Source organism: Sander lucioperca, chromosome 5, assembly GCF_008315115.2.
Source record: "Sander lucioperca isolate FBNREF2018 chromosome 5, SLUC_FBN_1.2, whole genome shotgun sequence".
Taxonomy (NCBI): domain Eukaryota; kingdom Metazoa; phylum Chordata; class Actinopteri; order Perciformes; family Percidae; genus Sander; species Sander lucioperca.
The window spans coordinates 33,776,440-33,802,348 of record NC_050177.1 but is presented as its reverse complement, the minus strand read 5'-3'; the positions used below and the strand labels follow the sequence as shown (position 1 = coordinate 33,802,348).

General features: G+C 39.4%; 3 protein-coding genes and 1 long non-coding RNA gene across 5 annotated transcripts; 3 read left to right on the top strand and 1 right to left on the bottom strand.

The window, feature by feature from the left end:
* The first annotated feature begins 1,948 nt into the window (after positions 1–1,948).
* On the top strand, positions 1,949–9,027 carry LOC116040009. Its single transcript, XM_031285220.2, has 5 exons — positions 1,949–2,208; positions 6,063–6,321; positions 6,681–6,714; positions 6,994–7,180; positions 8,093–9,027. The coding sequence occupies exons 1-5, from the start codon at positions 2,154–2,156 to the stop codon at positions 8,446–8,448; spliced, it is 891 nt and encodes a 296-aa protein (XP_031141080.1). The 5' UTR covers positions 1,949–2,153; the 3' UTR covers positions 8,449–9,027.
* A 451-nt stretch (positions 9,028–9,478) lies between these two features.
* Positions 9,479–19,168, bottom strand: LOC116040004. The gene is made up of 3 exons (XR_004102555.2): positions 19,158–19,168; positions 15,937–15,939; positions 9,479–9,643 (listed from the first exon to the last, which is right to left on the bottom strand). It is a non-coding gene; the product is annotated as an uncharacterized LOC116040004 (long non-coding RNA).
* Positions 11,628–15,891, top strand: LOC116039966 (cytochrome P450 2G1-like). Its single transcript, XM_031285164.2, has 9 exons — positions 11,628–11,876; positions 11,962–12,124; positions 12,245–12,394; positions 13,738–13,898; positions 14,022–14,198; positions 14,505–14,646; positions 14,766–14,953; positions 15,038–15,179; positions 15,379–15,891. Exons 1-9 carry the CDS (start codon positions 11,706–11,708, stop codon positions 15,558–15,560), a joined length of 1,476 nt encoding a protein of 491 aa, XP_031141024.1. The 5' UTR covers positions 11,628–11,705; the 3' UTR covers positions 15,561–15,891.
* LOC116039955 (cytochrome P450 2F3-like) lies at positions 16,877–25,831 on the top strand. Of its 2 annotated transcripts, XM_031285155.2 has the most exons (9): positions 16,878–17,177; positions 17,951–18,113; positions 20,471–20,620; positions 20,805–20,965; positions 21,445–21,621; positions 21,891–22,032; positions 22,869–23,056; positions 23,154–23,295; positions 24,199–25,831. In XM_031285155.2, the coding sequence occupies exons 1-9, from the start codon at positions 17,007–17,009 to the stop codon at positions 24,381–24,383; spliced, it is 1,479 nt and encodes a 492-aa protein (XP_031141015.1). In that variant the 5' UTR covers positions 16,878–17,006; the 3' UTR covers positions 24,384–25,831. The 2 variants fall into 2 exon arrangements, with proteins under 2 accessions (XP_035857167.1, XP_031141015.1); XM_036001274.1 differs by lacking the exon at positions 21,891–22,032 and having other exon boundaries at positions 16,877–17,177; positions 22,874–23,056.
* Positions 25,832–25,909: the final 78 nt, after the last annotated feature.

The following is a 25,909-nucleotide window of genomic DNA, read 5'->3' as shown; positions in this document are numbered from 1 at the left end:
TGGTTTGTTTTGTTGTGTTGCTTTGGGCCTGGCATGCTTTTATTTTGTAGCATTTTATTTGCATGCTTTTATTTTGTAGAGTTTGATTTGTGCTGTGTGCTGTTACTTCACCTTCCTTTACCCCTGTGCTTAATTAGCATTGAGTCACCTGTGGAGCAGTGAATAGGCCGTGTTTTAAGAGGTGAGCAGAGAGCTGAGCAGAGGAGAAACACGTCAAAAAGGAGTAACACGGTGGGAAGGAGATGACGAGAAGGATACAGAGAAAGTGAAAGAAAAGGAGATGGAGATGAGAACGGCAAGAAGAACAAAAGCACTGATTTGGTACCGCTGCTGTAGACGACACTCAGGAAGTGGCTTTGGCTGGAGAGAGCCGCTGGACACCAGGACTAGCGTTCCGTGTTATGGAGTGGGGGTTCTGGCTTATGGCCACCGGACGCAGGACAACCATTCCCTGTCGTGGAGTAAGGTTTGCCGAGGAGGAAGCAGAAGGTAGAGACAATAGACCGGTGCGTCTGTACCTAGAACAATGGACTCTGATGTGGTAACCAAGCTGAGCTCCCTCATCTTTTTGTTTTTTTATAGACCTTTTATCTTCTTTTTAAAGGGTTTTTAGTTTCTTTTCAGTATTGATAGGATTGTAGTCTAATCTCAAAAATGTGTGTTTGAGTTCATTAAATCAGTTGGGTTGTCTTAGCAAATGTTTCAGAATTATAGACCCCCAGATAAGCACATATTAGGTTAACGACGGTACTCTGTTTAATGACATTTTGTCCCTTGAACCCACAATTTGGAGTTTTTTTAATTCCGAAGTATCAACACTGCACACGAAAAGTTACGTCTGGGGAGAGAAAATGCAATTTGAATTGCTGTTTCTTCTCTAGCAGGAATAATTATTACTAAATACTGTAAAAGTGTAGATGCATTCAAATGTTCTCCCCCCCTTCAGCCTCTTCTCAGCCTTACTTTCCAGAAGGCCTCTGACTGCAGTGGGAGGATTACCGTCATCACCCAACCAAAAGACCAAAAGAAAGTGTTGGCAAGTGTCAGGACTGCTGAAGTGTCATTGAGCAAGTCACTGAACCCGACTTTAGCTGCAGGTAGGATCTTCTCTGGGAATGTGACCTCTGACCTCCCTGGATGAGGGAAAAGTGAAAGGGAACTATAAACAACAGCATGTTTACATTCTGTTTTATTGTTTTACTGATTTGTTTTTACTGGTATTATTGCTTATTTTATATAAATGTTTGTATTTTGTCTGCCTTTTGCCTCACTTGACTTAATTCTATTTGTCATCTCCTCCTGAATCCTACTTACTGTAGCCTTCTTAATTTCCCCTTGAGATAAATAAACGTTCTCTCTTTCAGGCTTCCATTTTACAACCCATCCATAAATATAGGACATGTTTGTGGTGTGATAGTATTTAACCCAGATCCCTCTTGTTACATAATGTTATTCCAACTGGAATAAGCAAGCACAGGCCGAGACAATGAGTGGCGTTTAATCCTGCTTGGATATGTGACATTGAAAATCTTGGACGTTGGTGCTTGTTGGGGCGAACGCATCCCAGGTTTGAGCAGATTAAAATCTTGGTTGGGCCTATCCACGGCACTGCAACAACAGGCTTCCAGCTGTGCAAGAATAATAATCCCTCTGTTTAATCTGCCTGAGCGATGAAGGGAGGTGATCCAAGCCCGTTCCGAGGCCATCCAAGGGCACAGAGATACACTGCGAAACCGGTGTGATGACAGTTTCACGATAATCTATTGTGAATCGCTCATATGTTGTGTGCAAGACTGCAAATAGAGGCTACAATTTGTGCATGTGTTGCTAAGAGAGGAGCAGTATGGGAAAAGTCAAGCATAACATCTGGTGATGGCAGCCATGAAAATCACAGGATCTTTCCGGTGGGATTTATCCATTGGTGGTATGATTATTTGGCCCTTACGGTCATATGATGTTTGTGTGCATAAGCTGGAACGGTTCCAATTCCACTCACAACAGCACGGGTTTATGGAAGGAAGGCCTAAATAGAGGGGATTATTTTCTCTCTCTCTCTCTCTCTCCCTCTCTCTCTCTCTCTCTCTCTCTCTCTCTCTATCACCCTATTTTTCAGCATCAAATATTCTGCCTCTCATTTAGTCCCTGTTGCTGTGATGACCACAGGCATGACCACAGCAGGCGTTCATCGAGGCTTCCTCAAGAAATATGGTAGGCCTGCTTTGATTTTCTTTCATGAGTTCTCTGACTTCATTAATGGGTTGGGTTGGGTTTGGGTTGAATCGGTTTAATTTGCTTTATTTGTACTTGTAGGTAGATTTGATCTGCAGTAAGACGAAGCATTCATCTTGACACACATTTTACAAACTCAGACAACAGACATGATTAAAACATGATAAATGTACTCAAAGCTCCAACAATCACTAAAACCACTAAAATAATAAAATAAACGCTGCTTCTATAGCATCTGTCCAATGTTGCTACAACTTGTTCATCTGAGTGATGGGGACAAAAGCTGATTTTATTGCGCTTTATTCTACACCTTGAGACTATAAACCTCCATCCAGAGGAAAGGAGCTACAATTCACTGTGCAAAGGTTGGAAGATGATTTAAAATCAAGTCAGTGATCCACTGTAACTGGCATACAGGGGCACGAGGTTAAGCTGGGACTCATGGACTGTATCTCTTTGTCTGATTGTTATTTGCTTCATGTTTGTGGGTTACTTTATGTGCAGTTTTTTTTTGTTATTATTTTTAAATACGCCCCCTATCCACCTTGACTGCAGTTTCTCCTTGATATCTGAGTTAGCTATGTTTGCAGTGTTGTTTGTTTGTTTTAAACTGTATATAATCTGATAAGCAGACAGTGAATGGTAACAGTTGATGTCATTATTTGGACCATGTAGAGAGTTTTGATCTGAAATGGGTATCCAACATTATTGACAGCCAAAATTAAAGCAAATTATTATACTTTTTGAATGATCTCATGTCTTTGGTTGACAAAATGACACAAATGTGACAATACTGAATTTAGACTTGAACTATTTCCCCTCCCAAGTAACACACATTTGGTGTTAATTACTCTGAGAACAGCAGTAGACTTAACAATGAGTAAAGAGGAATACTGTCTCAGATCAACACTCCAACTCTAAAGATGAGTGATATGAATCTAAGAGTCACTTTGTGTGATATAATCGCTCCCAGATGTGTTTTTACAGAATGACGAGATGTTTGTTTTCCAAAGCCAAGTCAGGATTCAGGACTCAGCCAATGTCTCATGTCTTTGTGCTTATGTTTCATCTGTTTTATATCTCCATTATTAGTGCACTAGTGGCGTGCGTCATGGTGGCCCAGGGGACTGAGGCAGAAGATACAGTTTACAAGCAATGTCAGCAGTTCAGTTCAGAACATTTTTATTATCTTTCTCTCTTAACTCTGGACTAATAAGAGTAAAATACCCTAATGTTTTATAATGTCCAATCTATAATGTTGTTAGCACTTCAATGTTTCAACAGGCAGTTCCTCTAAGCTCCTATAACTTTCTCTCTCTTTCTCTCTCCCCCCTTTTGCAAAACCAACCTGTTCATCTTTAATCCCCTCTATGGAGAATATGAGCCAATTCTTCCTGTCCATCAACATGTACTCTCCATCTATTATCATTATTAAACAATGGACGGCTGTCTGGGACACTTACAATCTAACGCCATCATAGGTGCCTGCCCTGAAAACTCGCAGTACATTTCAAAAATAGGTTTTATTTATAGTAGAGTTATAATTACTCACATGTAACTGTCACACTTAATGCTGCTCTGAAATCTGTCTAGTTTACATTTCTTAAGTTATTTTAAGACCCCCCCCCCCCTCCCCCATTTGCTTGTTTCTGTCATTGTGTCATTTTTTATATTCAGGTTTAGAAAAGCCCTTACTTGGGTATATGGATATGACATTTATAAAGCAACATAAAAATTTTTACAGGTAATTGTCTGGCAGTTTCCTCTTGTTTAGTGTACTATAACCTCTAAACTTCTACATCATTGTGCCTGGTGCCGCTGCAAGTGGCTGCCCATCAGCTCTCCTGTATTTCTACTTCCTTTGACTTTTTCGTGACTTACTTTCTACTTAGCTTCATTTTTGATAGTGTGCTGCTTTTCTTGCATGTAAATAGTTTTTGATAACATTTTTCTTAATCAGTTAGGCGTTACTTTATCTTGGTATGTCCTTGACTCTTACTCTTATTTGTACTTCTCCTGTGTTTCATTCTCACTGCTGTTGCTGCTAAGACACCTGAATCTCCCAACAGGGATAATAAAGGTTTATCTTATCTAATCTTATCTTACAAATGTTATTTTTGATTGTTGTTGACAGACGTGATTATTCAGCTCTAAGGTCATTTGCAGAGGCTGTAGTTTGTACTATTGTATTGTATTGTACTGTATGTTGTTGTATTTGTAATAATATTGTATCATAATAGTTCTCCAATATGTATTCATGATTTGGACTGGATTTAATTCACCTTTTAATAGACTGCAGTCCAAATCACAGCCTCAAAAAATGGAATCAACACACAAACAACTAAAGGAGGACTCGACAAGAACTGAACATTTCAAAATGTTTTTTCAGGTGTTTTTTATACTGAACAAAAGTGAATAACAGCTAATGGCGGGAGGGTTGGGTCAGTCACAAAGACACAAGGTAATTTCAAAGATGATTGATAGTTATTAGCCGTGCTAGCAGCTCTATGAATGTAAATGCTTGTCTGTCAGTCGGTTCACTACATTGGTCCAGACAGAAATATTTCAACAACTTTTGGTCATTCAAATTTGGTTCAGACGTTCATGGTCCCAGGAGGATAAATCACAATGATTTTGGTGATCCTCTGACTTTTCTTCATCAGGCCAACATTTTTATTTATCTAATATATTTTAATACCTGCAAAACTGATGTTCAGCCTATGCTCTATTTTGTGTTTTGTGCTAATTAGCAAATGTAGAACTAGGTGGTAAATAATCAAAAGTATACCTGTAAACCATCAGCCTGTTGGCATTGTCAATTGTGAGCATGTTGTCATGCTAGCGTTAGCATCTAGCTCAAACCCCACTGTGCCTACAGCTTCAAATATATAGCTGTAGACTACGGAAGCCCTGAGAGGCGAGTGAGAAAAAAACATTCTGGGGATCCATTTTATAAATCTAATCTAAATTGTTTTCTCTCCTGTGTTTTTGACTTAAGTACAGATGAAAACATGGTTTTGATAGGATAATCTCTCTTCTTACTTTCTAACTTTCTAAGAAAAAAATTGTTTTTCGCTTATGACAAGCGAACAGGTTTTCATCTGCGAAACAGATGGGAGGAAATGTTTTGCCAGGAAGATTTTTTTTTCATCTGTGAAAACAACAAAAAGTTTTGGCAGGGGAATTTTGTGTGTTTGTTGTTGTTGTAATACTCATTTCGGCCACGAGAGGCTGAAGAGCCACTATTCTAAACTATGGCTCTAAATAGGCATTAATGTCAGTCATGTGATTTTAAAATACATTTCTGGTCAAAAGAGAGACATGGCAGCTATATGACATAACTTGCTAACACAATATATGTACCTTGTGCATGGAGAAATTAAACATACCTGGGAGGAAACATTAATGCTTTTAGTCCTGTGTAGAACAGAACATGGGTTCAGCTTGGTGTGGCCGAAATGAGTATTACAACAACAAACATAAAACACCTGCTAAAGATGAAAAAAAGTAACACATATGAAACCTGTTCACCTGTTCGGAAGTCCTAAACACAAGAGAGAACTATTTGGATCAGGCTTAGAAAATGGATCACCAGAAGAAAAAAAAGATATTGCCTCTCAGGGTTTCGTAGAATATTAGTCCTGTTTGACAAAAACAAAATCTCGGATTTTAGATTTTCACATCTATTTTCATCTACAGTATACTGTTAACCTTCTGTCGCTCTCACCATATATCATCCAAGATAACTGCATTATCTGACTCAAAAGCAAAGACACGTAGACTAAACTCCACCTCCTACAGACATGCCTCTCTCTGTTTCTTTTTTGCTGCAGGGGGCTTCATGTTCAAGCAGTGGAAGGAAAAGTACCTCGTGCTGACCCTGGAGGGAAGCCTGTTTGTGTGCCGTGATGCCGATTCCCCTCCAGACCAGGTGGTAGCACTACAAACCAACTGTGAGTCGATTGCAGAGGGACGAGAAATCCTTGACCTGCCCAAGTTACCTCCAGGGGGCCGGAGGGACTGCTGCTTCGCCCTCATCCTGCCGCAGAACAAGTTCCTACTGCTTCTCACTGACAACCCTGATGACTGCAAGTAGGTCTCTCTCTCTTACAAAAATACACACAAACGCATGTCCTTTGCTACACTCATTATTAGATGTAAACTGCACATTGTGACATATTGACACACACACACACACACACACACACACACACACACACACACACACACACACACACACACACTGGAATTTCCTTTGCCCCACTCATTATCTGATGTTAACTGCACATGGTGACAAATTGACACACCCGCATACACACATGCTGGAATTTAGGTCTCCTTTGTCCCACTTACTATCAGACATGTTTATGCACTTTCTCTTGTGTTGCAATAAGAATCTACAGGCCTGGATCTGGTTCTAAAATAATGACTCGTCATTTTACCTTTCACAGTCTGTGGCTGACTATGATCAGGAAAGTGAGAGAGGTGAGTCGGCATTTTTGACCTGAGTCTGGTCCTACTGTTGCTTCATCCATTCAGCCTAATTTTCATGTCTTCATCTCAACCACTCACCTCTCATCTCTAGTAGTGTACTTACTTTATACATAGGTTTAATAATACCTGAAAATATAGCTTTCTTAAAAACATGTAATATCTACAAACATGCAAAGGAATTGAATTGGGTGTTTTCATATGTGAGGCTTCTGTGTTTCTGTTAGTGTATTTTTGTGATATAATAACCTTGCGTTTGTCTCATTTTTTAAGGGTGTCATGTCACCCCTGACCCTTCAGAGACAGCGCAGCATCACTCCTTGCATCACCGACAGAGACCCCCTGCCCGACTCCTCCAGTGATAAAGACCCTGGGTCCCCCAGGGTTGGCGAGGGTACTCCTCCTCTGTCTCGAGTCGCTGAGCGGGGAGGCTCCTTCAGAGACAGAGGCCAAAACCAAGGTCCGCTATCAGATCATCCAAATGTAAAAACTCACAACTTAAAGCTATATTAGGGGGTAGAGTATGGTGGCTGAGAGAGCTCAATGCAAAGTAATGTGGGTTATTTTCACTACTTAAACAACAGGATGCATGTAGAAAAATGTGTTACATTTAAACTAAACGCAAGCAAATTAAGAAATATTCACAAATTTGTGACATAAAGAAACACACAGAAGTGTATTTATCAATTACTGGTAAAAGGCTACCACCTAAAAGTATGTGTTCATCTGTTTTAAGTGTTTTTAGAGAAATTTGACCGTGACAAACTGAGAGCATTTCTCAATTTGTGTAACTGTTCTTTTTTTGCAGCTTTTGTTTTCCTAAATGTGACACATATCAAAGCGATGAACATGTTTTCCCAAATATGACACAGAGGGGGCACCGGGGTAGTCAGCTGGTAGAGCGTGCGCCCCATGTACAGAGGCTCAGTCCTCGCCGCAGTGGCCGTGGATTCAATTCCAACTTGCGGCCTTTTGCTGCACTCATTCCCACCTTTCTCCCCTTTCATGTCTAAGCTGTCCTGTCAAATAAAGGCCTAAAATGCCAAAAAGAATCATCTTAAAAATAAATAAGAGACACAGAGCTGGATTAAAATCGTCAAAGTATCCCTTTAAGTAAGGCTACAGTGTGTGCTCTCTCAGCTGTGGGAGAACCGTAAGCGCAAAGCCTAGAGATCAAACACACAGGCTGCAGCTGGATAGATGGTTGGCAATATACAGTAAAGTTTTTATGGCTAACACGTAGCAATTAGTTTTCTGCTTACACATGGAAAATAACCGAAATCTGGATAAATCCTTAATTTGGTGTATTTACTGAAACAATCATCCATTTAAATATATATTATTGATATTATTTTTCAAATGACTTCTACAGCCATTGGACCACGGCGGTCTCTGCGCAGTGTCTCTGTGGCCCCCCCTCATCGTATGTCAGATTGTCTTCGCCATGGCAACAGCAGCGATGCCCGGGCGGTGAGGGCGGTGTGCCTGCTGATGGGAGGGGCAGCGGCCTCATCTGCTCTGGGCTACATCAACTCCTCCTCCCCTTCCTCTCCCCTTGCAAGCAGAGCCCCAGAGATCGCCCATGGCACAGGGGGCTTCTCCGAGCTCCCAGCAGGCGGCTCCTTCCACGCCTGCAGCCAGGATGTCGACTCCCCTCACTTCAACAGCTTCGACTTTGAAGGAGACTCCGACTTTGATGCATTTGACTGTGGAGGATTTGCTTTTTAGTTTTGATCAGAAAGGGAGAGAGAGAAAAGAACAGTTTGAAAGATCTTATCTTCTCTTTAAAATCCTTGTTTTGGTATTCCTTTATATTATAAGGGCATTGTCATTAGTTAATCATTTGTTTGTTATCTATGCGTCCTATTGTTTAATTTATAAATGAATGAAGGTGTTCTTCCTGGCTTTATGCCCATGCTCCTCAGGTAAATCATTCATGATCCTGACTCCTCTGAACACTGTCTGTCTGTGTTGTATCAGTCTTTCCATGCCACAGGACGGCTTGAGGTTAACTGAGTGCAGCTGTGCAATGATTCCAGACAGCGACACAGACGTTTATAGGGAAATTTAAACAGTTGTGTTTCTCCGCTGTTTGTCTCATCTTTGTGTTCATTTTATACTTTTTTAAACATTTGTTCTTTGTGAATATTTTCTCCTCATCCACTTTCTCTCCATTCCATTGGCACTTTGCTTGATTTCCTTTTGTCCTGCGTTCAGAAATCACCCCCATTACCCGCCACCATACTAGTATTTTACATGAAATGCAGTCCAAAGTTGAAGTCTTAATAAATACTGCTGTCACAATTATCTTATCTTTCTCTTTACATCCATCTGCTGTTTGCTGGCTGGCTGGTTTGGAGCAGCAGTGCACACAGCAGGCCAAGGTTTGGATAGGAGGGATGATGAAGCAGATTTGCACAAGAGAGGGATATGCAGAGCCTGAACAGCTGTGTGTGCTTATCTGAGATTGTGTTGCACAGCAAAAAAATAATCTCTGTGGGTTTATAGCTCATGTGCTGCATCAGTGGTGTAGTCTAATGTATTGTAGTGGGTATATATACTGTACTGTATACAAATATATTGGCCTATATATATGGTCCAGAATCTGCCTTTTGGGGAGGGGGGAGGGCATATCATAGTGGGGGGTCTGGTTGTCCTCCCCCAGGGTTATTTTGAGCGTCAAAGACTTCATTTCCTGCATTCGGATACACTTTTATGCACCATTTTTTTCGGTGAAAATACCTTTATTTAGCCTATGTGAAGAAGAAAAACACAGATGACAATTCAAAATATATCAAAAATATAATAGAAAGTATGTTGTTGAGTGTCATTGCACATTTTTAAGTGGGTATATGGAAATCCTGGCGCTTTCTTAGTGGCTATACTGCCTATACTTGCGTATCACATAGACTACACCACTGTGCTGAATGTGAATTTGTGCATGTGAGTGAAAAGAGGACCTGATGGAACAACTGCACATGACTTCTGGCTGTCTTCCTTTGTCACATGCAAAAAAAAGTCTCAACTGACCCAGAGATCATGATGCCATAATAGAAGATTTTTTTTATTTCATCACACAGATAAAAATATATCATTGATATCCTTCCTTATATTTTTGCTTAGAAGTCATTTTTGATCATTTTAATTCATTTTTTGCCGCAAACATGGCTGTTTATTACGAATGTTGTGCAATACGTCAAAGCCTTGTTGCTCAATATTGACATGATTGCCAACCAGGCAAAACAGCTAACTACCCTGGTTCTCTGCCCCTGAAAGAAACAAGTTGGGTGGGCTTGTAATTCAGTTTCAAATGTGTTATGAACCAATATGCACAACTGATGCATATATTCAAAACAAATGGTGTGGGTGTTGCAGCTCTATCTTCAAAGTTTTATAAGTTTCAAAGTTCAAATCTAGTTTTAATAGGTTTTTTTCAAGTTGATATTGTGCTTAGATTTGAGATATTTTAACACCATGCTAATGTCATACTATTCACATCTCTGATCACCTCCCGCCTACCAACTTCCTGTTAAACTTTACTATTGCTTCCTGTAAACAAGCAATAATTAAAATATAAAGCTAGCCACTGACAAAAAGTAATTTAGTATGAGAGATACTAACAAGGAGATAACAAGAATACAAAGTGCAGAGAGTGTGTTTGGACTTTCTGTAATTTACAGTGATGTTGGAAGGGCTAATCTCAGCTTTGCTTTGGTTGTTCAATATGAAAACAAGAGAAAAATGTTCCACTGGACGTACTCTCGTATAGGGAATCTGTCACATTTAGGCTATCCATTAGTTGCAGTTTCCACTGGGGTTTAAGGTTGTGTAAATCAATGAATGGATCCTGCAGTCTGACAAATCATATCTTGATCCAGTTCAGTGAAACCCACAGGCCATGTGCTGACATTTAACTTGGACTGGCAGTGGACCTGTTATTCAGTCAAGGAAGCCCTGGTGGAACAGGCGGGTGACTTTGTGGCAGAGTGCAAATGCAGACTTTACTCAATGCTACCAAGGACTAACAAAAGGGGTGTTTAAATCTCTAATCAATGTCAACGGTGATTTCTCTACAGTCTTTTGCATGTGGTGGATAAAGGTCCTGCTCAATACTGTCTTCTAAAATGTTTTGAATTTTATTCATATTCATTGTGAGTGCTATTGGTCCTTAAATTCTTTCTTCAAATTTGGTCTAAAAAACTAGCTGTGGCCAAATAGCCTAAATAAAGCAATGGGTTTGCACTCAAAATTAAAAAAGAGTGTAAAAGCTGTGTTGGATTGCTCAGCACATTTATCCCTCTCTTTTCAGCCACATGATATAATCCTTATCTCTTTCTGATGGCATGCAAAATAAACATAGAATATATTACATAACCAGTTAACATGCTGAAGCTCCACTCAGACATCAGTGCAGCGTGCATGGTAGCTGCTGTAAGGACTTTGTGTTGTGTTGTTTATTGTATGGCAATGAGCCCCGAGCCTTCAGTTTGTGTATACCGCAATAATTGTAACTTTTGCTGTGCAGACATATAGTGTATTTCTAATCATCAAATTAATTCAATCAATCTTTTAGTGAAATATTGCATGTAAATCTAACTAGAATAATGGCCTTCTCCAGGTTTCTCATTTTTAAAACAATGTCAGCATGACAAAACATACCCCAAAGTTAAAGCTTCTGGGTTTTGAAATTAACTTTGAAACACTTTTATTCATTTCTGCCAATTTCTTCTAAATCAACCTTGGGGAAGAGAAAGACAACTTTTATTTATATAATTAAAGTCAGATGTTTGCTGTGTCATCATCAGTCAACGCTGGCTTTTAGTCAATGAAAATCAATGATCAGGTGAAGGTGTAGGTAAACAGGAGAGTCACATGGCTCACCTATGGCCTAATGCAACTCCCTGTTTAAAATAAACACAAAGGGAGTATAAAAGAGACATCTGTCGACCAGCGAAGAGTCAAGAAGACGAAGTGTAAAGACCATTATGGACTTCTTTGCAACAGTGATCTTGTCAGGGCTAATCTTAGCTCTGGTGTGGTTATTTCGAGTCAAAAACATTAGGAAGTATCGTTTGCCTCCAGGACCCGTTCCACTTCCTCTCATAGGAAACCTGCCACAACTGCAAAAAGATGCACCTTTTAAAAGCTTTCTCAAGGTGAGAATGTATTTTGCACTTAACACATTGATTTAAGGTTGTATAAAACTGTGTTTATTATCCTAACTAGTCACGTCTTTTCTAGTTGAGTGAAACCTATGGTCCTGTGATGACATTGTACCTGGGCTGGCAGCGGACGGTTGTTCTGGTGGGATATGACGCAGTGAAGGAGGCTCTGGTGGACCAGGCTGATGACTTCACAGGCAGAGGGCCACTGCCGTTTCTGGTCAAAGTTACCAAGGGCTACGGTAAGACATTTCAAATCTGTCATCTCTGTCAAGCGAGTAGTGATTTTTCAATGGTTTCCTGCTTGCATGTCTCTGTATGTAGGCCTAGTTGGTCAAAAAGCATACATTTTCTTTTGTCAGGTTTGGGGATCAGTAATGGGGATCGCTGGCGCCAATTGCGACGTTTCACACTGACAACGCTGAGAGACTTTGGTATGGGACGCAAGGGGATGGAAGAGTGGATCCAAGAGGAAAGCAAACACTTGAGGGGCCGCATAGACACATTTAATGGTGTGTTTTTAACTGATGTTCTAAGAGCACATATTTCACAAGTGGTTGATGTGAAAGAGGGTTGCTGCATAATCTGTCAAGTTAAAGGGTAATTTCTTTTTTTTTCAACCTGGACCCTATTTTCAGTCACTTTATGTGTAAGTGACTGATGGGAACTACAATCTTTGAAATTGGTTCAGTATTAAGCAAGAATGCTGTGAGCAGCCGCAAACCGGGCTGCAATGTAATCCTATAGGGCAAAGGTGCATCGTCAATTTTGTCCACTAAAAGTGCTGTTTTTGCCAGCGACAGGCTCAGATTGTTATTATAAGTCTGACAACATTATGGAAAGGATCCCTATAGAGATAGGCCTTTTTAAAACCTCTTTAGGACCTTTTTGTTAAACCAGAAACAGCTCTGAGATTGCTAGTGCTAAACCCACCAGGCTCCATTTAAAAAAAATATATATACTTTTAGCATGTATAGAGCCACACATTTTCACATCAATTAACTATGTGTTTATTATAACCAAAACTAGAGTTGTGATTGTTAAAAAAAAAAAACAGCTTTTCATAGTTTTATTTAGTTTCTGTCAACTTTGAATGAAGTGTATTTTACGATGCTAAAATTACTGTTTATTTACATGGAGTCTGGTGGCTTTAGTGAACGCAATTTCGCAGATGTTTTTATGTTTAAAAAAGGATCTTAGTCTTTAACAGAAAGGTTGACCTCCTTAGAAATCCTTTCCATAATGTTGTCAGACACTTAGAATAATAATCTGAACCTGTCAGTGGCAAAACGAGCACTTTTGTGAATGTAAATGGAAGGTGCACAATTGCCCTATAACTTACATTGTAGCTTGTTTCGCTCATTACCAACAGCAGCAGTTTTGCTTAATACTAGAGTAATGTCAAAGCAATAGCAGTACATTTTCTCACTAGAGGCAATCAACTTATTATTGTGAATTTAATGAATACTTTTATTGAATGTTTTTACATTTTATATTGATCAATAAAAGTTAATGATTGAATGAAGTGTCTAAAATTAAAAAGGTTGTCACCTAGGAACCAGTCTAAAAACCCAGATAACTTCCAAGCTAATGTTTCTGGCATTTAAAAAATACTGACATGACAGGATCCAAGTTTTGATAAACCAAAATTATTGTTTAAAGATGGAAACTTTTCTCCCAGGTCAACAGCAGGTTGTTAAAATGTCCAAAGTCAGCTTCACACCGTTTAAACTCCAGCAAAGAATCACAATCACAATCAGCTTCAATGGCCAGGCAATTGTGAACACGTACAGGGATAAATAGTCCTCTGTAAAAAAATTAATAAGTCCAACTGTGTTTTCATCCACTGCTCCAGGTAAGCCATTTGACCCTACATTCTTGTTGAGCCGCACTGTGTCTAATGTGATCTGCTGCCTGGTGTTTGGCCAACGCTTCAGTTATGAAGACAAGAAGTTTCTGCACATCCTCAACATTGTATCTGAGGTTGTAAAGTTCCTTAGCAGCCCTATGGGTCAGGTAAGCAGAGGTGGGAGCCACCATCTGGTTTTTACATGGTGTCCTTGTATCATATACAACATATATTTTTTACTATCTCCTGAGAAACAAAGCTGCAGTGTGCTGTGTGCTTCCTTCCCACAGATGTACAACACTTTTCCCTGGCTCATGGAGCATCTGCCTGGCCACCATCACACAGTTTTTAAAAAGATTGAGGAGATGAAAGAGTTTATCAGCATGAAGATCCAAGATCACAAAGAGACACTGGATCCCAGCTCCCCAAGGGACTTTATTGACTGCTTTCTCATCCGAATCAATCAGGTTGGAAAAGATCATTTGTTTTGTTTAGGGGGACGCGAGACCAACTTTCATCCTGGAGTTTCTCCTTTGTCTCCATTAAAATAAGCGTTACCTTGGCTGCTAAGAATGTTTTTCTTGGTGTAGCTTGGGAAGATCTCATTTCTGGAATAAAACCATTTATAATATATAGTATAATAATAATATATTATTCAAATGATCCAATTTTAAGAAAATAAAAGCCCGAGTGGGCTTCAGTCACCTGCTGCTTGAAGTTTATTTTTAAAATGTTGTGTGTCTTATCGCACTTTTAACACTTTGTCCTCTCAGGAAAAGGACATTCCCACAACTGAGTTCCACCATGACAACTTGGTCTGTACGGTTTTGAATCTATTCATGGCTGGAACAGAAACTACCAGCAGCACCATCAGATATGGCCTCAGTGTGCTGATCAAATACCCCAACATACAAGGTAGGTACTCTGACAACAAACACAGAAATCTTAGTTATTTTACCAGTTACATAATGGTCAAGAACTGAATAATCCTGTATCTGCCTAATAACAGAGTGGCAATACTTCTTCCTGCACAGAGAAAATACAGCAAGAGATTGACTCTGTGATTGGACAAGGCTGTTGTCCCAGCATGGAGAACAGGAAGTCCCTCCCCTTCACAGATGCAGTCATTCATGAGGTGCAGCGCTTTCTGGACATCGTCCCTTTCAGCCTTCCTCACTACACACTCCAGGACATCTCTTTCAGGGGTTACACAATCCCCAAGGTACTGTCGATCCCAATATATCATATTCATGAGAGAAAAAAATGCATTATTAGCCTACACTAACATCATATCTTGTCTCCATAGGATACTGTGATCATTCCCTTGTTGCACTCTGTGCTGAAAGATGAAAAGCAGTGGGCGACTCCCTGGTCCTTCAACCCCCAGCACTTCCTGGACCAGAACGACAACTTTAAGAAAAATCCTGCTTTCCTGCCATTTGCGGCGGGTAAAAGAAAAGTTCTCAGCTAGTTCATTATCAACCTCATATGAATGTGTTTTATGTAATCGTTTTGTATGTGAGTGTGATTTATCCATGACTAATAACGGGTCATTTTGTACTTACTTACCCATTGCCCCTTTACAATTACAAGCAATTCTTTTTTTTAATCATACACTGCTTTGTTTGTTATTGTGTCTCTTCACAGGGAAGAGAGCCTGTGTTGGCGAGTCTCTGGCTCGTATGGAGCTTTTTATCTTCCTGGTGTCACTACTGCAGAATTTCACCTTTTCCTGCACCGAAGGCCCAGACAGTATAAACCTCATTCCAGAGTACAGCAGATTTGCCAATGTTCCTCGCAGGTACCAGATCATCGCCACGCCACGGTGAGAAGAGGAGCTCCACTCAGACAGTCTATCATCGCTTGAAGCACTCTGAGCCACTCACAAGGATAACTATACACCATACATATACAACATACAGTGCTTTATTGTGACACAGCAATGTGCGTGGTAAGGTTGATGTTTGCTGTTACCTGGCTGATACAGCAGACTCAAAATGTAAGAAACAGCATCATTATGAATCCTCTTCTTGTACTTTGCTTTGGTTGTCTTTTCATAGGTCTATATTTGTCTTTTTGTATATATTTGAATCAATTATTGGTTCCTGTGTTAATTTGAACTGCTTTCCTGAACAACAAAAATAAATGTATTACTGCAATAAAAAGTATTGGTATTACAATATGGTATTACTACCATAAAAGTACTAGCTATACATACAAATGGCAAGAAATGACTTCCTGCTGTGGATGAATCATGTCCTATATACCTGTTAGGTAGGTATTTTCTTTATATTACATATTCTGTGATTCTACATAAAATGTTATTGGAAAAAGAGCTATCAAACAAGGACCTTTACCCATTTTTAATAGGGTTGGAAAAACCACCTACAGTAAGACTGTGTTTAAAAAAAAAACCCATTTCATTTTGTACCTTTGCATTGTTGCAATTTCCTACAAAACCAAGACTTTTAAATACGTTACTGCAATATTCCTGCTGTAGATGTTTAGGTTGTGCTTATTTTAACTTCTTTACTGTATATACTGTTTGGCAGTGTTGTTGTCATTACTCAGAACTCCTCAAGGGGGAGACAAACTACGCATTATAAGTAGGGGAATTCACCATAGACTGTATATTAGTATTAATATTAACAGTCTATGGAATTCACACATAAAGGAACATTTCATAAGGCATTGAGATTTATAACAATATGGTAATGCATTTTTATGTGAAAGTGTTTATTTTCCCAACAAACAAACAAACAAACAAATAAACAAGCAAATATAATTCAAACCATTAATTAAATAGAAGTACGGTGGCCCTGAAGGTCAAAACATGAAAGCATTTCAGAAAACACTTCAACATTTCACAAAACACTTTAACATTTCGGAAAACAAAACATAATTTCACAAATCACTTTAACATTTCACAAAACACAACAGCAAAGCAGAGTAGCCTAGCTAATGCAGATTATTAGCCAGATGTTTATGTTTTAAATTCATAATTTGAAAACAACTGAGATCCTGTTAGTGCACTGCTCTGTCTGAAGTCCAAAATCACAGACTGTTAACCAGCTGCAGAGACTGGACAGGCTGTGCTCTTACTCACAGAACGGGAGTTATATTCCAGGTAACCTCTGTTTCCCTTCCTGCTTCAGAAGTTCCGAAGTTTGACTGCAGCAGCCTACGCAGTTGCACAGCTGATCTCTTCACATATTTAGACATTTAGTGTAGTCAACTGCAGAGGACAAAGTTTTATATTATTTTCGTGTTGCATTATGGAGTTGTTTGTCACGTTGATTTTAGCGGGGTTTATCATGGCTTTGATGTGGCTATTTAGCCTGAAGAGTCGTAAACACATCTGTTTACCTCCAGGACCGTTGGCTCTGCCAATCATAGGAAACCTACTGCAGATGGACAAAAAAGCTCCATTTAAAACTATGCTAAAGGTGAGAATGAAAGGTTGACAAATGTGTTTCCTAGTCTGTGATAATATGCATCTGTTTTGCCTGTAAATGACATAATAGCCTACCTCTGTGGTCCGTTTTGGCTGTGGTGTGTGAGATATATTCCGTGCTGTACGTCTACATTTGCTGATGTTTTTTAATTTAAAATTTCGATATAGATCTGTCCATACCTATCCAAAATATTGCTGCTGCAGAAAAAGTTCATTCCAAAATTGTTACACCAAACTGCACTTTTTCAAGTTGCAGTTATTGACTATCTTTGACATCCACATTCTTCAAACCTTTAAACAAAATATATAAAAAAAAAACGATTTACCTTATACTTTTAAATATTATTTTGTTCACATTTACATAATATTATCCAACGAGACAGGCTGAAAATGTCCATGTTCCTTTTGTATAAAACATCCCGAGTTATTTTGTGGACTGAAAATGTACATTTAATGATTAGGCAGTCTTGCATTGCCAGACCTTCTTTCACGGCGCTGTGGAGGAGGGTATGACTAGTCCACACGGCATTCCGGGATGGGAGGAAAACCTGCTTTACAGGTTTCTACCACACCCTCTCATGTATTTTGTATTTCTTCAATGTAATTTGTATTTTATACCTGTGAAAAACATAGATATATTGTTTGTGAGTCACAGGGTAGCTGTTTATTATCTGCATTAGTGCACTGGATATGTTTACTTTGGCTTGTTCCTTGGATGTACAAGAATTAAATGCATGTACACGTATTGCTTTGTTTAACGTCCAGCTCAGTGAAAGCTATGGCCCTGTGATGACCGTATACCTGGGCCGTCAGCGCGTCGTGGTCCTGGTGGGGTATGATGCTGTAAAGGAGGCCCTGGTAGACCAAGCAGACGACTTCACTGGCAGAGCACCTGTTCCTTTGTTGATGAAAGCTACCAAGGGCTATGGTAATATGATGATGATATATGTGTATCATAACCAGTATTGTATAAAGTAGATGAAGGCAATACTTGAGTAAAAGTGCAAGTATCTTATCAGAAAATGACTTTGGTTGTAGTTAAAGTCAGCTTTTAGAATATTAACTTCAACTTCAACTTTATTTGTGTCCCCGAAGGGCGATTAGGTGTGCATAAACACATACAAGACACATAAAAACAAGTTCTACACACAGTCCAACTGGAACACAACCGTAACAGTACAAGGACAAATAAATACCAGTACAAGGTGCATGGATAGCAGCATCAAAGTAACCTACATAGGGTAGGAAAAAGTGCATATCAGCCTACAAAGTTGACACAATATAATCAACAATGACCATCGTCAACACCAGCATCCATTACATTACATCACCAACCCCTTTTATCAGCGTTTCTGACATCCTCAACACATAGTCAACAGACTAGAATACTGTATATAACCAACCAAGGAATAAAGAAAGAAAGAAAGAAAGAGGACGAAATGATGAGAAATGATGAGATGAGATGAGATCAGAGATACTCAAGTAAAAGTCTTAAAGGATCTGATATTTACTCTACTTAAGTATCAAAGTAATTTTCTAATATTACATGTACTTTGTAATTAGAAGTAAAAGTAAAAAAAAAAAAAAAAAATAGATTATGAACTTTATTGTGGCTTCCTTATAGTAAAGCTATTATGCTTTACTATAAGGAAGCCACAATAAAGTTCATTTATTCAGGGTTTTCACTCGAAACATCCAAGTCAAAGTCTGACATCAACAAAGAGAAAAACAGAAAGAGAATTTTCATTTTTTTGTGAGGAAGAATCTTTCACTCCAACGTACGAAAACATTTCTTGCAAATACGGCCACAGGTGTGTAACGTTATCTTTATCACTAACCCATCCAACACTGTTGTCGGCGTGGTTACTGTCAGTCACGTTGGCTGCAGAGCCTGCAGCAGGCGCTTCCATGACGATATCAGTTATTATGCTTTCTCCTCTTCTTCTTTAGTCTTGGCCTATGGTTTTGGCACTTGGCAACAAACAGGCATTACGTCACCAACTGGATTGAAGTGTGCAATCTAGGAGCAATGATTTGCCAAACCTGCTTTTTTGCAGTCTAACAAATTTATTTTGATATTATTTGGTAGCAACGAATAATGAAGATGCTTAGCGGAAATGTAGTGGAGTAAAAGTATACATTTTATTTATGAAGTGTAGTGGAGTAAAAGTAATAGTTCCCAAAAATATAAATAACAAAGTAAAGATACGTGAATTGTTTTTTTTAACAATGTTTTTATTAATTTTTCATTGCAATTACAATTTCCACAACAAAATTTCTCTCTCAACAATCAAAAAATGCTATCAGACAGCCGTTTAAGTTTAAAGCGGGTGGAACTTAAGCCATTATCTATGCTCTCGTCAAAGCTACCAGACTCCATTGACAAATACAGTAATTTTACCGAGCAGAACACGGGAGTTGCTGGTCTACAGTACCACTACCTCGATAGGTTAGTTGGTTTGTTAGTTATGTTGGTTCCAACAATATCACAAACAAACTAACCGATCGAGGCAGCGGTAGACCAGAAACTCCTGTGTTTAGTTGCCCCTCTGTAAACTTAAACAGGGCTATCTGACAGCAAGGTAAAGCGGTGAAAATATACTAAATAAAGCATACGCTTAAATTGATTATTTTAGGTGGGGCTTTTTTAGACCGCTAAAACACGTTTAGCTGTTCCCACCGTTCACAGCAGTACATTGCCTAACTTCCGTATCAGTTGCCTCTGCCTGCTCCTCCAAACTGGAGGTGTTCTGACTGCCATCTACTGTAGCTAATACACTGATTATGTTTAAGTACCTCGTACTGTACAACCCCACTTCAAAAAATCTGAACTATCCCTTTAACACCAAGCTGCAAATCAATGTGTTCCTGAATTAAGGCAGACAGTGGCTTTATTAATGACATTTTCCTAAATGCTTTTGTGAAATTCTTTAATGGGGATTTGTCTGCACCACTTGGAAAAATTGTTTCTCCATTTTTTTGCACTTTAGAAGCTATTTTGTTTCTTTTGTACATTATGGCTTGTGATAATAGCTTCTGATTTATTACAAGTTTCTTTTAACTACCATTTCTATGGGTGCCTGGGTAGCTCACCTGGTAGAGCACGCACCCATATATAGAGGTTAACTCCTCGACGCAGCGGCCGTGGGTTCGACTCCAACCTTTGCCCTTTGCTGCATGTTCTCTCCCCTTTCATGTCTCTATTTGTCCTATAAAAATAAAGGCCTAAAATGCCCAAAAATAATCTTTCAAAAACTAAAAACTACCATTTCTACATCTTCAAAGGTTTGGCGATCAGTAATGGAGAGCGCTGGCGGCAGTTGCGACGATTCACCCTGACAACGCTGAGAGACTTTGGGATGGGACGCAAGGGAATGGAAGAGTGGATCCATGAGGAGAGCAAACATCTGGTCGCACGCATAAATAGTGCCAAGGGTATGTATGTGCTTGCTTTCGTATGTTTGCTCTGTCTGCATATTTCTCCATCAGTCATATACAGGGTCATAACCAAAAAGTGATTTGTTCCAACAAACCAATATGCATGGACTATAAACTTGCCTAAATAAACTTTCAATAAGGCATGCGAGATGTTCATTTTATACTATTCCTTTTTCTCTAGCCACGCCCTTTGATCCCACCTACTTCTTGAGCTGCTCCGTGTCCAACGTGATCTGCTGCTTGGTGTTTGGTCAACGCTTCAGCTATGACGACGACCACTTCCTGTCCCTTCTGCAAATAATCTCAGACACCCTGGCATTTGGCAGCAGTCCCTGGGGTCAGGTAAGAGGAGGAGGTGCCGAGTAAAGTGGCATGGTGGGTGGGTTAGAGGTTTGAAAGACCACTGCTCAGCTGGAAGTGTTTTTGAGCAAGATCCTCGAAAGAAAACGCACTCCAGCAACTCTGTAGCAACCCAAGCAATACATGATCTCCTAATTACTATTAAAGGAATACTTCACCCCCAAAATGATCATTTGTGTATCAGTTACTCACCCTGTGTTGCCTTTTTCTTTTTGAAGATTTGTTTTTCTCGCATGCCTCCATGGTATGCGAGTAATCAAAAAACTGAGAAGATTTTTGATGAATTAAAGTTGAAGGGGTCTGCAGCAACAGCAAAGCTATATCAAACTATCCGTTGACAAAATCTCCCACAACTCGTGCAGTATATCCAAGTCTAATTTATCTAGTCGTGTGCTCAATTCTTCCCAAACCTAAAAACTGCTTGTAGATCACATTATTCACATGAGTCCTTTCCATCACAGTTGTACAATATCTTCCCTTGGTTGATGGAAAGGCTGCCGGGTCAACAGCACATAAGGTTTGCCAAAATTGAGGAGCTGAAAGAGTTTATTATGAAAAAGATCCAGGAACACCAGGACACACTGGAACCCAGCTCACCCAGAGATTACGTCGACTGCTTCCTCACGAGACTCAAACAGGTACGAGAGAACTCTTTAACCAGAATAAGCATGAACTGAAAGCCATGCATGTTTCATTTACTCTGGACACGTTACTGTAAGCATGCTTACTCATTACACTTACTTATTCACTGATGCAAATACACATACTCCCTATAATATTCTGCAAATACTGAGCACTTATATATACCCGAGGTGCACAGATGATCTCCCTCCAGTGTATCTTGAATTGTGATCCTGCAGTTTGTATTGTCAGTATCCGTAAAATGGCTCTTGTCTTGTTTCTTTAGGAAAAGCCCAATCCCACAACTGAGTTCAACTATGACAATTTGGTCTCAACAGTGTTCAATCTGTACCTGGCAGGAACTGAAACCACCAGCTCAACGCTCAGATTTGGACTTAGCGTGCTGATCAAATACCCCAAAATACAGGGTAGGTCACAGAAACACAAACTGGGGACAAATTGAACAAGTCTTGACATGACTTTTACTTTGAGTAGATTTCTTTCTCTCTTATCTTATCTCTATTTTACACGGTGGTTGTTAAGTTCACAGATATGTTTTTTTGAGATACTCAGGGCACTATACTACATCTTGAACTTACACCTTGTCATTGGTTGCATGTGATTGCTGATGAAACTGAGCAGTCTGAACTTCCTGTACTGTGACGTTCATTGTACTTCACTCTAGAGCAGGGCTCTTCGTTTTTCAAGCCAAGGTCCCCTTAACTGAAAGAGAGACGGAGCAGGGACTCCTTACTAAATATGTTGTATAAAATTAAGTTGCATAATAAACTTAAGCCTTTATACCTTTTTTGCATAGAATACTAAGCTATTAAAATAGCCTAATAATTGTTGGCATGATTTTACAAATCATGTTTTTATGTTAAACATACATGTGGCACAATGAATTCTTAGGATTAACTGTATTTGTGGATGGCTACCTTAGTGACTAACTTACCTATAGGCCAGTAAGCAGTGGGGATTTATATTTGCAAATATTTTGTTGGATTTGTGTTAAGCCTTTTTACTTTTTGAAAAAACGTACACAAAATAACAATAATTTGGAGGCCCCCCGCATTGGCTCTGAGGACCCCCTAGGGGTCCCGGACCCCCTGTTGAAGATCCCTGCTCTAGAGATTGATGTCAATGAGCAAATTCTCAGAATTGAGATGCTGGAACCAGAAAATGTTTGGCATTGCTATTATATAAATGGCTTAACTAATTGTTTTAGCACTAGTTAAATAACAATGTTTTCCTCATTCTAAAGAGAAGATGCAGCAGGAGATTGACACTGTCATTGAACAGGAGCGTTTACCTTATATGGAGGACAGGAAGTCCCTACCATTTACAGATGCAGTCCTTCATGAAATTCAGCGTCTTCTGGATATTGTCCCCATGAGCATCCCTCACTACGCACTCCAGGACATCTCTTTCAGGGGTTACACAATTCCCAAGGTATTCTGGTTCCATCACAAAAAGTGCTATTGATGCAGTGTTGCAATGTTTTCAGATAATATTTAAGCTGTTACATCTGATACGATTGTCTCAACAGGCTACACTCATAATTCCCTTGTTGCACTCTGTGCTGAAAGAGGAAAAACAGTGGGAGACTCCCTGGTCCTTCAACCCCCAGCACTTCCTGGACCAGAATGACAACTTCAAGAAAAATCCTGCATTCCTGCCATTCTCTGCAGGTGAATTATTAATAAAATATCTTCAATGATTTTTCACTCACTAGGAAAATGTGGCTGAACATTGGACCTGCTTATTAAACAGATTTTATTGTTGACATAGAGACAGAGCACATTTAAGTCCTGCCCCCACCGGAGGGGAAAACAACTCTCCGTTCTCCATTGTCTTGTATTGCATGAAGGTGCCTCCTGGTCAATTCCATCTGCTAGCAAACAAACAGAAAAATGCCTAAAAGTTGCTGTTTGGTGATATTCACTACCAACAGTGTAAATAACCCATAACTTAAGTTTTTATACGCTGTCGAACGAAAAAAAAAGCTTTTATGAAGACAAAAGTGGTTACTTGAGGAATCAGCAGAGAGCATGGGAAGACTGTGGGATCCTGACACTGACACAAACCTAATATTATGTCCGACGTTGTGCGTTTACAGACATATAGTTAACCTAAAACTAACATTTGGATATTTGACTAGGCAACAAAACGCTTGCTGCAAATGTAACGTCGGGTATATCGTTAGTGTCAGGATCCCACAGTCTTTCCATTCTTCCTGCTGATTCCTCACGTCTGTATCCACTTTTGTCTTCGTAAAAGTTCAGTTTTTCGGGTCGGCAGCTTATACAAACTTAAGTCATGGGTTATTTACCCTGTTGGTAGTGAATATTACCACACGGCAGCTTTTAGGAATTTTTCCGTTGTTTGCTAGCAGACAAAATTGACGAGGAGGCACCTTCACGCAATACAAGTCAACGGAGAGTAAAGAATTGTTTTCCCCTGCGGTGGGCTTGGCTTTCCATGCTCTTTTCTGAGCTGTGACACATGAAGGCCAAACCAGTCCCTGCAAGTATTTTCCATTTACCTCAGGTATGTATTCGCATTGTCACTGGTTTGTTTGTGGTTATTCTCAGGAAAGAGATCTTGTGTTGGAGAGTCCCTCGCTCGCATGGAGATTTTCCTTTTCCTGGTGTCCCTTCTGCAGCGTTTCACCTTTTCTTGCCCTGGGGGACCTGACAGTGTAGATCTCAGCCCTGAGCACAGCAGCTTCGCCAATGTTCCTCGCAGGTACCAGATCATTGCAACGCCCCGGTGGTAATAGTAAAAAACGTCCATCTAATCTATAGGAACCTGCTCATTATTGCTTTAACTAGTGTTACTAGTATTCCCATCATGTTTACACGTGTCTTGTTCAGGGCCTTAATTCAGCTACAGTATATTACACTTACAATCTATTGAGTGAAACATCCAAGATGCAATTTTTGTGATTGAATTAATACATCAAATGTAAAAATTGTTTTCAAGAAGATTCTCCGTTAATAATCTCAAAACAATTTTAGGTTCAACCATGGGCTAAAGCTTTATTTTATTTTTTTTATTTTATTTTTTGTGTGTGGCATTTTTAAGCCTTTATTTGATACAGATAGGACAGCTTAGATGTGAAAGGGGAGAGAGAGGGGGAATGACATGCAGCAAAGGGCCGCAGGTCGGAACCGATCCCACGGCCGCTGCTGTGAGGACTGAGCCTCTGTATATGGACGCACGCTCTACCAGGTGAGCAACCCAGGTGCCTGGGCTAAAGCTTTTTACCAAAGATTTTAAAAAAGCTTTCTCACTTTAATGTCACAATATAAGAATACACTGTGCAAACAAAGTTGATCTTCTATCTATATTAGTAATAATCACACTTAAAACAAGAACAAGCCACAGCGTCATACTGTAATTATGTGCGTTTACCATCTTATAAAGGGTTATGTTCAGCGACGCATACAATATCCCCCCACTTGGATGCAGTAAAGTCCACTTTGCACTCTGTCCTCCTTACTATCACTTTTAATTACTGACTGTGCATCGGCGCATTTTTCCACCAGAGGGCACTTGTACAACAGTTAACAGCCTTTCCAACAAGTATCAATTGCATTTTGTTGTCACATCTTGAGATCTTCCTAAAAGTGTCTTTTTGTATTGGTTTACAGAGTTGTTTTGCGTCATTTTGTGTTTTTTGTGTGTTCAAAAAAAGAAGAAGCATGAATCTCATGATAAAAATATAAAAACCAATTGGATACGAATGGATGAATAGAATTATGTATAAAGTATATAGCTGTATTAAAAAAAAAATACTGAATGTTTTGTCCAGATTCCATCAATCATCTTGTGGCTTACTATACATCAACCCCAGATTAAGACCCACTGGTTTACAGCCTGTAGCACAGCGATGTATAGTAGGAGTTACATTTGTTTTTTGATGAGTGCAAGGTGATCGGTCCGAGCTGTGTGTCAGTCTGTCAGTGTGTTGATGCATGTTGCAGTGTATCGCTGTCTTGTGTCTGAGCCGCAGACTAAATGTCCATGTCTGAGGCTGCAAAACCTAGAGTGTCAACAGTCCTTGATAAGACCCAGGAACTTACACATCAAGTACTATATTTGGTACTGTATCATAAATTCATATAATCAGTATTTTGCTTTTATTTTTTGCTAACTAACACATTTATTAATTCTATCTTTTTATAATAAAATGTACCAGGAAATAAACATGATTAAAAATGATTGTGGTTTATTGACCATCTTGTTATATGGATTAATCCTAACATTTAGCACATATTTTATAGCCGGTATGAACCTGCA

Bases quoted from the DNA above. Each gene is read 5' to 3' on its own strand.
- LOC116040009 (XM_031285220.2), top strand. From the start codon at position 2,154: ATGACCACAGGCATGACCACAGCAGGCGTTCATCGAGGCTTCCTCAAG. The intron at 2,209-6,062 runs GTAGGCCTGCTT...TTTTTGCTGCAG, and splicing joins AGGCTTCCTCAAGAAATATG to GGGGCTTCATGTTCAAGCAG. The intron at 6,322-6,680 runs GTAGGTCTCTCT...TACCTTTCACAG, and splicing joins GACAACCCTGATGACTGCAA to TCTGTGGCTGACTATGATCA.
- LOC116039966 (XM_031285164.2), top strand. From the start codon at position 11,706: ATGGACTTCTTTGCAACAGTGATCTTGTCAGGGCTAATCTTAGCTCTG. The intron at 12,125-12,244 runs GTAAGACATTTC...TTCTTTTGTCAG, and splicing joins CAAAGTTACCAAGGGCTACG to GTTTGGGGATCAGTAATGGG. The intron at 14,647-14,765 runs GTAGGTACTCTG...CTTCCTGCACAG, and splicing joins CAAATACCCCAACATACAAG to AGAAAATACAGCAAGAGATT.
- LOC116039955 (XM_031285155.2), top strand. From the start codon at position 17,007: ATGGAGTTGTTTGTCACGTTGATTTTAGCGGGGTTTATCATGGCTTTG. The intron at 20,621-20,804 runs GTATGTATGTGC...CTTTTTCTCTAG, and splicing joins ACGCATAAATAGTGCCAAGG to CCACGCCCTTTGATCCCACC. The intron at 23,057-23,153 runs GTATTCTGGTTC...TTGTCTCAACAG, and splicing joins GGGGTTACACAATTCCCAAG to GCTACACTCATAATTCCCTT.